The 15834-nt window shown below is 39.7% G+C and overlaps 1 protein-coding gene across 1 annotated transcript; it reads right to left on the reverse strand.

Annotated features, from left to right (window-relative positions):
• Positions 1-616: 616 nt before the first annotated feature.
• Positions 617-10541, reverse strand: akt1s1 (AKT1 substrate 1 (proline-rich)). The gene is made up of 6 exons (XM_056244194.1): positions 10393-10541; positions 9180-9816; positions 8833-9094; positions 8667-8750; positions 7479-7648; positions 617-1712 (listed from the first exon to the last, which is right to left on the reverse strand). Exons 2-6 carry the CDS (start codon positions 9564-9566, stop codon positions 1575-1577), a joined length of 1041 nt encoding a protein of 346 aa, XP_056100169.1. The 5' UTR covers positions 9567-9816; positions 10393-10541; the 3' UTR covers positions 617-1574.
• Positions 10542-15834: the final 5293 nt, after the last annotated feature.

Raw genomic sequence — 15834 nt, forward strand, 5'->3', positions numbered from 1 at the left:
TTCTTGTGGTACCACCAGCCAGAGTAATTTACGCATTTGTGTCACATTTTTTTTTTTACATTTGCTAAAGAAACTGTCAAGCAACTACCATTGTTATGAATGGGACTGCCTAATTCAATCTGTTCATCATATAAACCGATCGGGTCTCTGCAGATAATGTTGGGATAAACCGCTCGATTCATATGGATTGGTTTTATGATCTCTTTATTACCTTTTTGAAGTGTCAATGTGGTTAGTTGTGTAGCTGTCAATGGAGGGACAGAAAGCGCTCAGAGTTCATCAAAAAGATCTTAATTTGTGTTCCGAAGATGAACGAAAGTTTTATGGGTTTGGAACAACATGAGGGTGAGTAACTAATGAATTAAAGAATTTTTGGGTGAACTGTCCCTTTAAGATGAATGGCTTCGTTGTATTTGTCACTGAATTCATAAACGAATGCTAAGGATAGCTCGGAGTAACTGTACACAAAAACTACATGCAAAGCCAACACCGCCCTCTGCTGGACACCAGAAGCATACCTTCCTCAGAGAGTTAGACATTCAGACTTCAGCTTACTCAACCACACCAAGACAAAAACTGAACTTGTAGAGGAAAATAAGACAAAAAAGGCAACAGGTTTCAACAACAAATAACTTTTATTCAAAACGGATTTACTTAACCATTGAACAGTTGTGAAATGTTTAAGATGAACACAGCTGGTTGACATCTGTAGTGTTGTAAACCCTCATTTGACACATCCTTCAGTCTAGCAACATTTTTAGAGAAGTTATCAAACTAATCAACAATTATACAATTCATATTCCTGCATTCATATCCATTATCAGCACATTAATCAGTTATAATGCAGAAACAAGTCATTTCTGGGTGAAAAATCCCAAACATTGGTGTTTTTTCAAAGCTTTGTCCTCTCATTGTCCTTTTGCTTTACAAAGCATTGATTTATAGAAAGTCTTCAGGACAGTATCGGAAATAAAAGTGAGTCTACACAGGCAGAGAATGACATCATTTGCAAGCATTCACATTAACATCTAGTCAGCTTTGGCAATCCTGCCATGGAATATACTTTACTGAATTCACAGTAGTCTATATTTCCAAGAACATGTAGTGTTTGCTAATGTACAATGCTCCTCTGGTGATGGATGTGCGAGTGTCTCAGTATGTAAATAGGCTCATATACTATCAGTAAATCCCACACTGCAGAGGACAGTTACAGGGCACGATTAGTAATGTAAAGAAGTTATGACATTTGTTCTGTTAGTGTTTCTCAATGAAATGCACAAAAGTCTGCCACAACCATCCAGTCAAAGCCAGAAGAAATTCTTAAATTAAGACATGCTAATTAAACCCTCCTCCTTCTGCTGCAGATGTAAAGGTTTTGCCACTTTCAACGCCATAGAAATACTAATGATATGCAGGATAAGCTTCAGATTTGGCAACATCTTTGCTAAAAACATCCATCAAACCTTGTGTCTTTTAAACTCTCCAGTTCTGTTCAAATCACTTTCACACACAAACAAGCTCACGGCTCGTTCTCAAGCAGGCTCAAACATACATACGCACACATTGGTCTTCTCTCAGTGCTTAAGAGAGAAGTCGCCTGTGTTAAGGCGAGGTCGCGGCAGTGCTCCAAACATCTCCGTTCCATCTGTAGCCCCTGGAACCAGTAGGGCTTTCATACTGGCAGCTATGTGGTCCAGATCGGCACAGCCCAGCTGAAATAAAAGAGTTATTTTAATCAAGCTGAACACACATGTAAAAGTAATTTATATATATATATATATATATATATATATATATATAAAAATGACAAAATTATAAGAAGTGTAATAAAAATTTTCTACAAAATAAACCAAATGTCAGCAAGGGTGGTAGTCAGAAAGGACTTGGCAACAAAACATTATATCCATAACTAGGTCAATAATACAGTACAATAATATTGCACCCGTTTATGTTTAGTACATAGATTCACCCCCCAAAATATATTTAAATACAGTTTTTATTTAAATAAAAACGTGTGGGCCTCTGACGCGAGTTCACGAGAGCGCCACGACCCATGCGCGAGAACTGAGAAGAAGACGCTCACGATCATTTGATGGGAAAGTGTGAAAGGTAAGCCATTCATTTTGCGGCATTGGTAAGGCACTTTTACGTTTTCTCGTTGGTTTCTCACGATTCGGACATCCAGAAAATACACACATTAGAACCATTTTAAACACTACATTGAGACCCATCTGCATCATCTTCTCAGTTCTGGCGCAATCGTCGTGTTGCTCTCGTGAACTCTCATCAGAGGCCCACACACCTGAAAACGAATAGTTGAATAAAGTCGTTATTTTTGTTTTTTTGTGCGCACAAAAAGTATTCTCATCGCTTGATAAACTCAAGGTTGAGCCACTGTAGTCACTTGGACTATATTAACGATGTCTTTACTAACTTTCTGGGCCGGCAGATGCAATTACCTGGCAGCCTATGGAGGAGTGAGACAGCTCTCAGATTTCATCAAAAATATCTTAATTTGTGTTCCGAAGATGAACGAAAGTCTTACGGGGTTGGAACAACATGAGGGTGAGTAATTAATGACAGAATTTTCATTTTTGGGTGAACTATCCCTTTAAAGGTGACTGTTAAAAGTCCGTGCCCTGACATAGACTACGTTACCCATAATGCATGCGTTCGTTGTAGTTCCGATCGCTCGTGGTTACGCTAGGCGCTTTCACTTTGGTGTAGTCCAGTCAGTACCATGAGAGCAGTATTCACGATGCAGAGAATTGCCATCCTTTGTTTATCCTGCGCGAATCTTGTGTGTATGAGTGCTGTGTGCGTCCTTAAGATGTAAGTACGGATTTTGCATGAATGACTCGTTTATTGCAGAGCTATTAGCCCAGATGGCGAAGTTGTTATACTCGTGTTATTCACTACTGCTATACGGCTGTTGCCGTTACGGCGCTCCATATGCGCTCATAAAGTAGCCATTTACTGTATATACTTTAGTTATTGCCTTGTAAATAACCGTAAATATTATATTTAATGTATAGTTCGCCTATTTTGGCACTTTTCACCATGTGGAGATTTATGGCATCTATGCAAGTTAATTTATAGTGTTAGAGCTCCCACTAGTGGATTTTGGTCGTACTGCGGGTCATTTCTTTATGCAACTATATGTAACCATAGAGGGGTTTCACGACGCGTCATCAATCCGGAAGTCGGCCATTTTGGAGGCACAGAACGTAATGCCACTGAACTGAATGGACTCGCAAATTTGGCTGATTATTGCTGCTGAAAAATGGTCGAGTTTTTGTCTGTACCAATCGGTCACATCGGGAAAAAACATGTCGAGTGCTATAGACTGTCAAAAGTTAAAGAGAAGAGTGCAAAAAACTGACGAAAGAAGGCGTTTGTGGTTGAGAGAGGTAGTACATCATCAGACAGGTGTAAATGAAGCGTTGACTATGGCTAAAATGTCGACGTAGTTAACTATGGCTACATTCACACTGTCAGTCCAAATCCGATTATCTTTGTATCAAATTGGAATCTGATCTAAAATGATGTCCACACTGTGTATCGCAACTGTTCAGATCCGACGTGTGTGTCCATGCATGTTATTTGGTAATATGGCAATGACTTTGCGTTGATGGAGGGGTTGCATTTGCAATATAATGTTAGATGTTGTCTTTTTTAAATGTTACAACATGGAAATGTGTATAGCCGCCGCGCTGGACTACTACGGCAGAACTGTAGGAGGCTGGTATGTAACGTTACTGCTTTTTTCCCACGCTCGTCTGCGCCGGTTTCAGAAATACCGGTAGTACTTTTCTGCTCGTCTGGCACTTTGCAACAACACAGCATTGTTTCGGCAGTGACTTTCAGCATGTTTCCTATAAATGACGTTTGCATTTTAAGACATACCACGCGAAATCCGATCGTTCAGACTGAGGCTGATGTCCTGATATGTGATTTGAATAGGATTTCAAACCACATATGGATGTAACTTGAAACGAATTTCTTGTGCTTTTTTGGACTGACAATCTGAACGTATCTTATTTCGGGATACTAAATAGATGGAAGAATTGCAGTAATGTTACGTGCTAGAGAAGCTAACTCGTTCGGATCTTTAGCAGCTACCACATAATATGACCACATAAAACATATTAACTTTAGTTTGTCAAAATGTTGCGCTCTCTCCTGCTTCCCAAGTCCTTCTCTATATGATTTCGCACCTACCACGTGTTTTTTTCCGTGGTTTATTAGTGTAACAATGTGTTCAGTAGTACATGAACAGTGCAATTCATGCTGTTGTTTACATCCGAGTGCCTCCATAATGGCCGCGCATCCGGGTTACCGCCCAGAACGTGACGTTGGTGAAACCCCTCTATAGCCTACATGTTTATTAATATACATTTTATTGTATTTTCTGTTTCAGATAACCACACATACACACCTATTTTGTCATATTGATACCTGTAAACCATCATCATCTCCATGTACCTGACTTCTCCTCAATAAATACTAAAACTGCATCATTGGATTTGCCTATTCCTTCTGATCGAGCAAGACTCAGTTGACGAGCAATCCATAATCAGCCTCAGACGCACACGGTCTCTTACAGTGACCTATAATTCAAAATTGAATTTACCTTGGTATAGTCAAATAACAAGAGTTCAGTGCATGGACATGACATAGAGTGAATCTCAAACTGGACTGTTTTCGCGTTCTCATTTAATTCACGTTTATGAAAAACACCCCTGAAAAACGGTCGGTTCTCCACACAATACCGACTGTGACGCAATAGTCGGGATCATTAATATATACGCCTCCAAATATTTGCATAATGCCAGCCCTCAATGCCAGGTGGAACTGCGCAGCCGAAGCATGGCAGTTGCTCAGTGTGGATGTACACATGAACAGAAGTATTTTTTAGTTCCTTCATCTGAGCCTCTGAAGAAACAATGGGTTAATTTTATTTTCTCTGGAAATTTCCAAACATTTCACCGAGTGTTTCCTCAACTTGGGCAAATACAGAGCTGGCCTCGGATCGAGCTACCAAGCAACACTTTCTGATGTGTAATTGTTCAAGTTCAGACAGGTAATATTTCTCTCAAAATCGTTCAATACTGTTTATGCATCAGTAAGTCAAGCCAGTGACTAAAATATCAGCTTCACATCGTTTCTTTTAGTAGGATGAAAATAATCGTATTTAAATTGTGAACAAATTATATACAGAAAGCGATCAAAGAACAATCTTTCCACACAGCGCGAGTTTATCTGGACACTTGCCAAACTCGTTATGAAATCAATGACGCACGTTACTGCACAACGAAGCTCTTACTGTATTTACATCATCGTGTTTGCATTGGGGAAAGCAGAGAGAGTGCAGAAACTGCTTTGCAATGATAAGATCTTCATTCTCGCGATCAACACACTGTCATCTGCTCAATGCTCATCACGGCAACATTTTATGTGATGGGAATAGATCTAAATACTTAAAAAACATCTCACGATTCGTTAATCTCGATAGCTGTTATAGTAAAAACGTATAATAGCAGTAGTAAAAGTATTCGGGAGAGAGTTTCACATGTAATGCGTACAAGCTATTTCATATGCAAGCATGTCAGCCAATCACAGCAGTGGCCGCGGTTACACTGAATCCCACAGCAGACACGCCCCTTCAAACAGAGTGTTCAAATCAGAGGCTAAAAGCAGGCTAGGAAAAATGCCATTTATTTCTAAATTATGATTATTTTTTATCTAAAAAACATACTAACATTATAAGGGTAACCCAGGAAACATTATAAAATAATAAAAAAAAACATTCTAGGGCACCTTTAAGCAGCACAACTGTTTTCAACATTTCACATAAAACATACTAAAATAGACGTTATTTTAAATTCTAATAATATTTCACAATATTACTGTTTTCACTGTATTCTTGATTAAATAAATGCAGTCTTGATACATATAAGATATTTCTTTCAAAAACATTAAAAAAATCTTACCAATCCCCAACATTTGAAAGGTAGTGTTAGTGTATATTGGCAATATACACTCACCGGCCACTTTATTAGGTACCCCATGCTAGTAACGGGTTGGACCCCCTTTTGCCTTCAGAACTGCCTCAATTCTTCGTGGCATAGATTCAACAAGGTGCTGGAAGCATTCCTCAGGGAGTTTGGTCCATATTGACATGATGGCATCACACAGTTGCCGCAGATTTGTCGGCTGCACATCCATGATGCGAATCTCCCGTTCCACCACATCCCAAAGATGCTCTATTGGGTTGAGATCTGGTGACTGTGGAGGCCATTTTAGTACAGTGAACTCATTGTCATGTTCAAGAAACCAATTTGAAATGATTAGAGCTTTGTGACATGGTGGAAGTAGCCATCAGAGGATGGGTACATGGTGGCCATAAAGGGATGGACATGGTCAGAAACAATGCTCAGGTAGGCCGTGGCATTTAAACGATGCCCAATTGGCACTAAGGGGCCTAAAGTGTGCCAGGAAAACATCCCCCACACCATTACACCACCACCACCAGCCTGCACAGTGGTAACAAGGCATGATGGTTCCATGTTCTCATTCTGTTTACGCCAAATTCTGACTCTAACATCTGAATGTCTCAACAGAAATCGAGACTCATCAGACCAGGCAACATTTTTCCAGTCTTCAACTGTTCAATTTTGGTGAGCTCTTGCAAATTGTAGCCTCTTTTTCCTATTTGTAGTGGAGATGAGTGGTACCCGGTGGAGTCTTCTGCTGTTGTAGCCCATCCGCCTCAAGGTTGTGCGTGTTGTGGCTTCACAAATGCTTTGCTGCATACCTCGGTTGTAACGAGTGGTTATTTCAGTCACTGTTGCCCTTCTATCAGCTCGAACCAGTCTGGCCATTCTCCTCTGACCTCTGGCATCAACAAGGCATTTCCGCCCACAGAACTGCCTCTCACTGGATGTTTTTTCTTTTTCGGACCATTCTCTGTAAACCCTAGAGATGGTTGTGCGTGAAAATCCCAGTAGATTAGCAGTTTCTGAAATACTCAGACCAGCCCTTCTGGCACCAACAATCATGCCACGTTCAAAGTCACTCAAATCAACTTTCTTCCCCATACTGATGCTTGGTTTGAACTGCAGGAGATTGTCTTGACCATGTCTACATGCCTAAATGCACTGAGTTGCCGCCATGTGATTGGCTGCTTAGAAATTAAGTGTTAACGAGCAGTTGGACAGGTGTACCTAATAAAGTGGCCGGTGAGTGTACATTTCCTTCTGTATCATTTTCCATTTTGTATGAAATTGTTCAAAAATGGTGCATCGCAGCACATACCATATTGGCCAAACGAGTTATCGAAGTTGGTGGCATAATTTTGCTACCTACAGTTTAACACATATTTTGTACTAAAAGAGCATACATCATCTGGAAAAAAAAAAAGCTGTAGAAGAAGGGTATGTAGATGAGGGCATGCATGAAGCGGATGTGTAACTGACCCGTTCTCCACTATGGGAGTCACCCTGATGGGCATGGTTGTTCCTGTAGCCCCACACAGGTACAGACACAGGCAGTGAACGAGCCATTGCCATGGGGTTAGACGAGCGAGATGCCAGGTGACCCATTGCCAAGCCACGGGGAGGGGGAGGGGCTTCTTCACTCAGAGAGCCTGACAGCAATAAAAACAGATATAAATACATGAACAGCAATAAAAACACATTTATGTTCCAGTGTCAGACACAACTCGGATAATGATCTCTTTGAACAGCACTTAAACCATGGAGAGTCATTATATTTACTCACAGGGTTTCCATACTTTCAATGATATTACCAATCACTCGTGATCACAGAATAAGGATTTTAAACTATGAATACATGTTATATTGGTAACATAGCCGGTATTAGAGATTATAAGTCTCCTATGCACAAGACTGCATTTATTTGATCAAAAATACAGTAAAAACAGTAATATTGTGAAATAATACAATTTTAAATAACTGTTATCCATTTTAATATATTTTAAAAAGTAATTTATTCCTGTAATGGTACAGCTGAATTTTCAGCATCTGAACTCCAGTCTTCAGTGTCACATGATCCTTCAGAAATCATTACAAAATGCGGATTTGCTTCTTAAAAAAAAAAATTCTTTTTCTTATTTAATGTTGAAAACAGTTGTGATGCTTAATATTTTTTTGTGGAAACTGTGATACATTTGTATTCAGGATTCTTTGATGAATAAAAAGATCAAAACAAAAGCATTTATTTGAAAGGGAAATTTTCTGTAACATTATAAATGTCTTTATTGTCAAATTGTACAGTCTTTTGATCAATTTAACGTGTCCTTGCTGAATAAAAGTATTATTTTCTTTTAAAAACAAAAGTACTGACACCAACCTTTGAACAGTAGTGTTCCTTTATGAGCTGAAGATATTTTTGTGTATGCTCATTTCCCCTATCTTTACATTTAGATGACCTTCTAACACCCACTTAAAGTTAATCTTTTAAAAAACTAATAATTAAATATATATTTATGCTATATTATAATGCTGTAATGTCTAAACATGAAAAATGTGCCATAACATGAAAGTTATTTTTGGCTTTTGTCAGAATTTGGTACATCCCCATAAAAAAATAAAATAATACTAATAATACTACTACTACTAATAATAATAATAATAATATTTCACCATCAGTGCTCTCCTCCTCCCCATCAGACTCAAAGAAGGGCTCACAGTCCCGGGACAGAGAATCCTCATCCATTGAGAAGACACCTGAGAAATAGAGAGAGTTGAATTTGAATTCACAAATGACCTAAAGGTGACAAACACTAGTATCATCAACAGGTGAACTTACCTGCCGATTCATTCAGGTTACGTCTCCTTCCATCCAAATCTTCTTCTTCCTCCTCCTCCTCCTCCTCTTCATCATCATCATCCTCTTCCTCTAAGTCCACAGCCTTCTCGCGCTCCTCCATCGCCGCTTTCTCCCTTTCACGCTCTCCATGCTGACCACCTGGCTGGCCAATGGCAGCAGCTGAGCTGTAGATGGACGGATAGCTCTGAGAATAGAGCCTCATGTTGGGACTAATTGTCCCGACTCCATCTCCAGTCAAGCTCTTTGGAAAGAAGACAGAAAGTCATGAGGTGTTGCGATCAAGGTGTCCCTGCCCCCTCCCCCAGCAGTAACGAATCACCACTCACCAGCCTGTCAGACGGCACATCCAAGCCCAGTTTGGCTCCTCCCTCCACTGTATTCAGACGTTTGTGTCTCTGTGCCGTCAGTAGAGTGGTGGAGTGCAGAACGGCGATGTCATCCATGTATCGCCGTGACGACTCAGCCAGTGCCCCTTGTCCCCAAACGTGATAGGCATAATCAAACTTTCTGCTTCCGGAAGTTCCTCCCCCGTCGTTATTCCTCGTTCCTTCCACTTCGATCCCGGAGGGACGGAACTTTTTATACGCGGTCAAAATAGCCAAATCACAACCGGTCGTCTGGCTGTAAGTCTCAGCGGCAGCAAGCAGCGCCAGCCAGCTCTCCTTGTGATTATCAGGGATCTCGGGGTGAGAGGATTTGGTGACAGAGGCCATGATGCGTTTATAAAACTACCTATGGGTCTATTGAAAGGTTTTTGGAATTCGTTGTTTTGGAATGCTGAAATGCTGGTGTGTGGGTTTATGAAATGTGTTTTTGTGGTAACAACTCTTTGGTAATGAGAATTTGGTTTAGTTGATGCAAACAGGACTGTTAGAAGAGGCACATTTGAAATGGGTGACAGTGTCTGCCAGCATGAGAGAACTAGGGGAGAGATGGGAGGACACCACCACTTGCTGATGTTACCTAGAAAAGGAAAAACAATATGCATTAATCAAACATGCAATAAAAATATAGGATTATGCTTATTTCGGCAAAATAGACATGCATTTTTATTTCGAATTGGCTCATCAAATGCTGTGCCACAAACCCCCCACTCACTTTAAAGGTAGCAGCTACGCCTCCATTCACTCGCACATGTAGCACACGTACACGTCTGTTTGGGACGTTCTCGTTTAAACGAGGACCAGTCTTTGTGAAACGCTAAAAATCATTTTCGAGGCCTGTTGTGCAGCGGACTTGTCTGTCTCTCGCATTTTCTGGACGTACAGCCAACCATTATTTTTGTTGCTTTCGTTTGTTTGTTTGTCACTGTCTGCTTTAATATGTAACTGCCCAAATCTACGGATAAACAGCGGGTTATTTGCATTACGACATTAACTGATGTAGAGCTTGTTGATTAGTTCAGTGGTAAGTGGCCAAGTGAAATACACAGACAGGCCAGTGCGCTCCAGCGTTAGCAATGCAGCTAAAAATCTATTTAAACGGTTTGCATAATCAATCGGGTTGCTTCGAGGAAAGAAATACAATTAGTTGACTTACCCTCTTAATATCCTACAGCCTCTGTCACAATCGTCCTTTACTTCCAACTTTATTCAGCCCTCTTTGTTCGGAGCCTATTACCCCTGTGCCTGTCTCTCTCTCTCCCCTAGACTCCAGTGCAGCGACGCGCACAGCGCTGTTTACAGTAGGAGCAGAACAGTGTTGCCAGATTGCGCATGAGAAACAAACAAATGGTCTGAAAAACATGCACAAAATAAGCGACCTATTTATTTTTCCATGCGTTCTTTTCTTTGTCAATTAGCATAGAAAACACAAAAAGCAGGAGTTTCTATTACATTACAATGACATTATTAAATGTACAATTACATTTTTTACTCACTAGGCCTACTATATATTATTTAAACTATTTATTTATCATTCATTCATCTTCATTTTTTTATTGTATTAATTGGTCAATTTTTAACGCTGTTTTTCTCTAGACCTTTCGACGGACCTTCTTGGAATAAGCCCCCCAAAACGCAATCCTCTACTGCTCATTCAATCATATGCAAACGCAAAGAACAAGCCCCAGAATACGGGTTGTGAGTGGACATGGCAACATCATACCTGTCAAGTTTTGGATTTGAAAATAAGGGAAATTTTCCAGCGCCCACCGCGAGCAGTCCCACCACACCATATATATATATATGTATATATATATGTATGGTATATATAGGGTATATATTAAGAGCATTTATTTAAAGGCTTATTTGCCTATTTTCTGTTCATTTAACATTGATGGTTTACATTTACATTTTATTTTCATTCCACACATTATTTTCATTTCATATAGCTTTTCTTTTACAGTTTTTCTTTTCATTTGCAGTTTTTCTTTTCTTTACTCTTTTAGTGAGTTATTGAACAAATTTGTTGCAGACTTTGTTTTAACTGTTTTGGAAGGAGTGTATTTGTGGGCTGGGCCAGAGTGGTTAATTTTACATGAGAGTAGAGCAAACAGTTCTGTTGTCTAACGTCATCCTATTCTCTGTAACAATATTTCGTACCATGCTAAACACCCTTTCTCGTGCTGACATACATCATTCCTTCCCCGTGTGAGATGCTAAAGTAGCAGTTACAAAACTTACAAAACGTGTGACTGTCCCCCACCCTGCTCCTCTTTAGAAAAGTAAATTCGCTATCCCATTGATCGATCGCGGTATTTACTAGTACATGAGGGTTTTGGTTTTGTTTTTTTGACAGGAGTGCCTTGCTCTGTCATAGCGTCCATCATCCGTCTCTGTTTTCCCCGCGTTGTCACTCATGGTCTGACCTCACACACTAACCTCGCGACAACTGCCACCTACAGTAACGTTACCTGTAGTTATCGCGAGGCTAGTGACAGAGCTCAGATTGGGAATGTTTTTGTTTTTTTTACTCCGCCCGGGGTATTATTATTTTTTAATAACGCAGGTTAAAATACGGGAGATTTACGGGAAAATCCTAATACGGGAGGACGGCGGGAAAGAAGGGTAAAATACGGGACTTTCCCGGCCAAAACGGGATACTTGACAGGTATGGGCAACATTCAGAGCGAGATCATGCGTCAAAACATTTGCAGAGGTAACGTGCAGAAAGTACAAATAAGAGAGCAGGTGTGACATTGAAGGAAGCTGATAATAAACGATGTATAATGATTTACTTGACTCAATGTGCAGTAATGCTTTTGGCGCAGACTAAAACGACTACATGGGTTTAGCCTTCTTATTTAAAAGTCATAGTGGCACTCAGTATACAAAAAGTAGTTGGTGTCATATCGCATAATCAACTTACAATTTTCATCAAAGATAATTTTTTTTAATTGAAATTCTGGCATTACTCACTGATATGACTGACTGTCTTTCAGGACCTTAGACCTTATTCAGAGCAGCGCCATGTGAGAGCGAGGCTGGTCAGGGGATCTCTGGATAATCCGTAATTCGAATTACGGATTATCCAGAGATCCCCTGACCGGGGCTGTGGAGGCGGGTGTTTCAAGCTGTATAAAAAGATCCTAGATCACTTATAATTTTCCACAGCTCATGTTATCTGGAGTTTTTGTCTACTGAAATTACTTGGAAAGATATTTTTTGCAGTGTTTTGTAAGCAGAACAATTCAAAAACAAACACGTTATATATATAACTGAAGAGATGCATGTGGGCATGTCTATCACTAGCCTCGCTTTCATCCCCGTTAAGTTTGCACTGCCGTGAATAAGGTCTACCGTCTATGGATCACAAAATTGATTGAGACTGCTATCGGAGATTGCCTTATTATAGGGCGATGAGAGGGTCTGTATCTCTTACCATTGGAAAAAGCGTAACGGACCGGTTAACTTGGATCTCGTGAGGCACCTCACCCTAGCCTATCATATAATGGCGGTGACGTCAGTGGCTAAATTTCACTTCTTGTTGTCAATATACGTTCTTTGGTGTTATTTATCAGTGGAGACAGTTTTCAAAAATGATTTTTATTAGGATTGCTAATAAATATATTAGCATATATTATATAAATAATATATATTAAATGCACAATATCAGCATCATAGTGCATGGCAGTCATAGTCATTGTAATACGTAGTCCACTGAGGAGTCCAGTTGCAACTAAACCCAAGTGCAGTTATTAAACAAAATACAGATAAACAAAACAAGAAGATGACTATAATTGAGCTTGACTAGAATATAACATGAGCATAAACCCAGGGGCCAGTTGCATAAACTGCTAAAACTAAGGTGCGTTCCATTCGACCGTAAGTGGACTGCGAAGACTCCTCACCACGGCTCGTCTCAGGTGCTGCGGTTATCACTCCGCCCAAATAGCAGTGCTTCGCCTTCAGAGAATATAGTTCCCAGTATTTATACGGTTAAAATATGTCTGTGTCTCATGTGACTTTGTTTTTGTACACTCTGTGACTATACAAATCACAACATGTAAATAGGAAAATGTTTCCGTTATTTTGTCACTTATTTGGATTAGTATGCTAGCTGCAACCATTTACATCCAGTCTTTGTGCTAAGCTAGGCTAGCGGTGGGTGCGTCAAACAGACTTATAGCACGCACGGAGATGAAAAAGGTATGTATGGACTTATCTAACTCTGGGGGATAAGGTGAATAGGCTAAAGTCCCAAAAAGTCGGAGTGTTCCTTTAAGTGAGATTCCAATCCAAAGGGAACGAACATGTTCAGTTCGAAGGGCACTGCAAAACGGCATAGGGAATAACGGAAGTTACGGAACATCGATACATCACTTCACAGGAAGTGGAGAGCGAAAATCAACCAACTGTCATTGTGCACCGCGTCACCAGTCTGAACTATAGAGCAGAGCCGTTGGAAGAGATTTTAAATTGAAATTGTTAAGGCGAGACACGTCAGGCAAAAACATCGTTTTTTTTCACTGGTCAATTTTGAGATTTTGGGCTATTTGTCTTCAATAACATGTCTTCTTTCAGACTTGTGGTGAAAAAATTTACAAAATACACATTTAGGTCTTTTTTACTACACTTTGTCTGTTTGCGTCTGTAGATTTCTCCTAAATTCAACAAAAAGTTGTCGTTCTAAATCAACATGCTGCTCTGCGAGCGCGATCTGCACCCTGTCATCACATACACCGTTGGAATGCTCTCTCTCTCTTGCACATTGTTGTCGGATCCAAATATGGTCATTTCCTTTTATCAGCCACCAATCGTGAAAGTACAATGGGCATTTAACTCTAGAACCGAAATCTCATTGGCTGATGTCAATTTCTGACAACGTGATTCGTTCAGATGCATCACGTGACGTGCTTTGACATTTAGATGTGTGTTTTTGACACTTTTTCTGTTCAGTTGAAGGCCATAAATGCTGTGTTATAATGTGATAAGTTGTAATGTGATTTAGGTGGTTTGTATTGTTGTTGCTAACGATTTGATAAGATATTGTGTCTGTAAATAGTTGTTTCCACTAAAAAAAGTATACATTTTTACATTACAAAACTTTAAATGCTGTTTTCTCAAAATGATTTTTTTGTCATTCTCCAGTAGAAACATCTCAGCCTGTGTAGCACCTATGTACACCAAACTTTCCAGTTATACACTTAGCAGTATTCTGAAGATATTTTCAGAGGGATTTGTTTATAAATCATTCCTGGCCTGATTTATGTGACATTTTAATAAAACAAATATGGCGAGAATTGATTTTTTAAGGCTATGGACAGTATATTTTGATTTCCTAGGTAATGAAAGCATATATCCTGAAATCCCTCTGAAATTATTTTTTCATCTTGTGTGTAAACAAAATGAAAAAAATAATTTTGCACCTGGCTTTAGTTTACGTATGCATTTCAGTATTCATAAATATTGTTATTATTTAGTACATTAGTACAACCCCAAATCAGAAAAAGTTGGGACAGTATGGAAAACACAAATAAAAAAAGAAAGTAGTGATTTCTAAATGTACTTGGACTTGTATTTCATTGCAGACAATGTGAACACAAAATATTTTATGTTTTGTCTGATCAACTTAATTTCATTTGTAAATATACATCCTTTCCTGTCATTCTGCAACACATTCCAAAAAAGGTTGGGACAGGAGCAATTTAGGGCTAGTAATCAGGTAAATTGGTTAAATAATGATGTAATTTGAAAAAGGTAATGTCAACAGGTGATTGTAATTATGATTTGGTGCAAAAGCAGCATCCAAGAAAGGTCTAGTCCTTTAGGAGCAAAGATGGGCCGAGGATCGCCAGTTTGCTAACAAATATGTGAGAAAATTATTGAAATGTTTAAAAACAATATTCCTCAAAGAAAGCTAGGAAGACATTTGCTTATTTCACCTTTAACAGTGCATAACATAATTAAAAGATTCAAGGAATGTGGATGAATTTCAGTGCATAAAGGACAAGGGCGCAAGCCTAAGCTGAACAACCGTGATCTCCGATCCCTCAGGCGGCACTGCATCAAAAATCGTCATTCATCTATAAGCGATATCACCACATGGGCTCAGGACTACTTTGGCAAACCTTTGTCAAGTACCACAATACGTAGTTACATCCACAAATGCCATAAAACTGTACTGTGCCAAAAGGAAGCCCTATGTTAACAGTGTCCAGAAGCGCCGTCGACTTCTCTGGGCTCGGAGGCATCTGGGATGGACCATCACACAGTGGAAACATGTACGCCGTGTGCTCCGGACCAAAGAAGAAAAGGATCATCCAGACTGTTACCAGCAACAAGTCCAAAAGCCAGGGTCTGTCATGGTATGGAGTTGTGTCAGTCCCCTTGGCAAAGGTAACTTCTGTGATGGCACCATTAATGCTGAAAAGTACATAGAGATTTTGGAGCACAATATGCTGTCTTCAAGAAGACATCTTTTCCAGGGACGTCCATGCATATTTCAACAAGATAATGCAAAACCACATTCTGCACACATTACAAAGTCCTGGCTGTGGAGGAAGAGGATACGGATACTCCTGCCTGCAGTCCCGACCTG

Source organism: Rhinichthys klamathensis, unplaced genomic scaffold, assembly GCF_029890125.1.
Source record: "Rhinichthys klamathensis goyatoka isolate OS25496 unplaced genomic scaffold, OSU_Roscu_1.1 h1tg000937l_1, whole genome shotgun sequence".
NCBI lineage: Eukaryota > Metazoa > Chordata > Actinopteri > Cypriniformes > Leuciscidae > Rhinichthys > Rhinichthys klamathensis.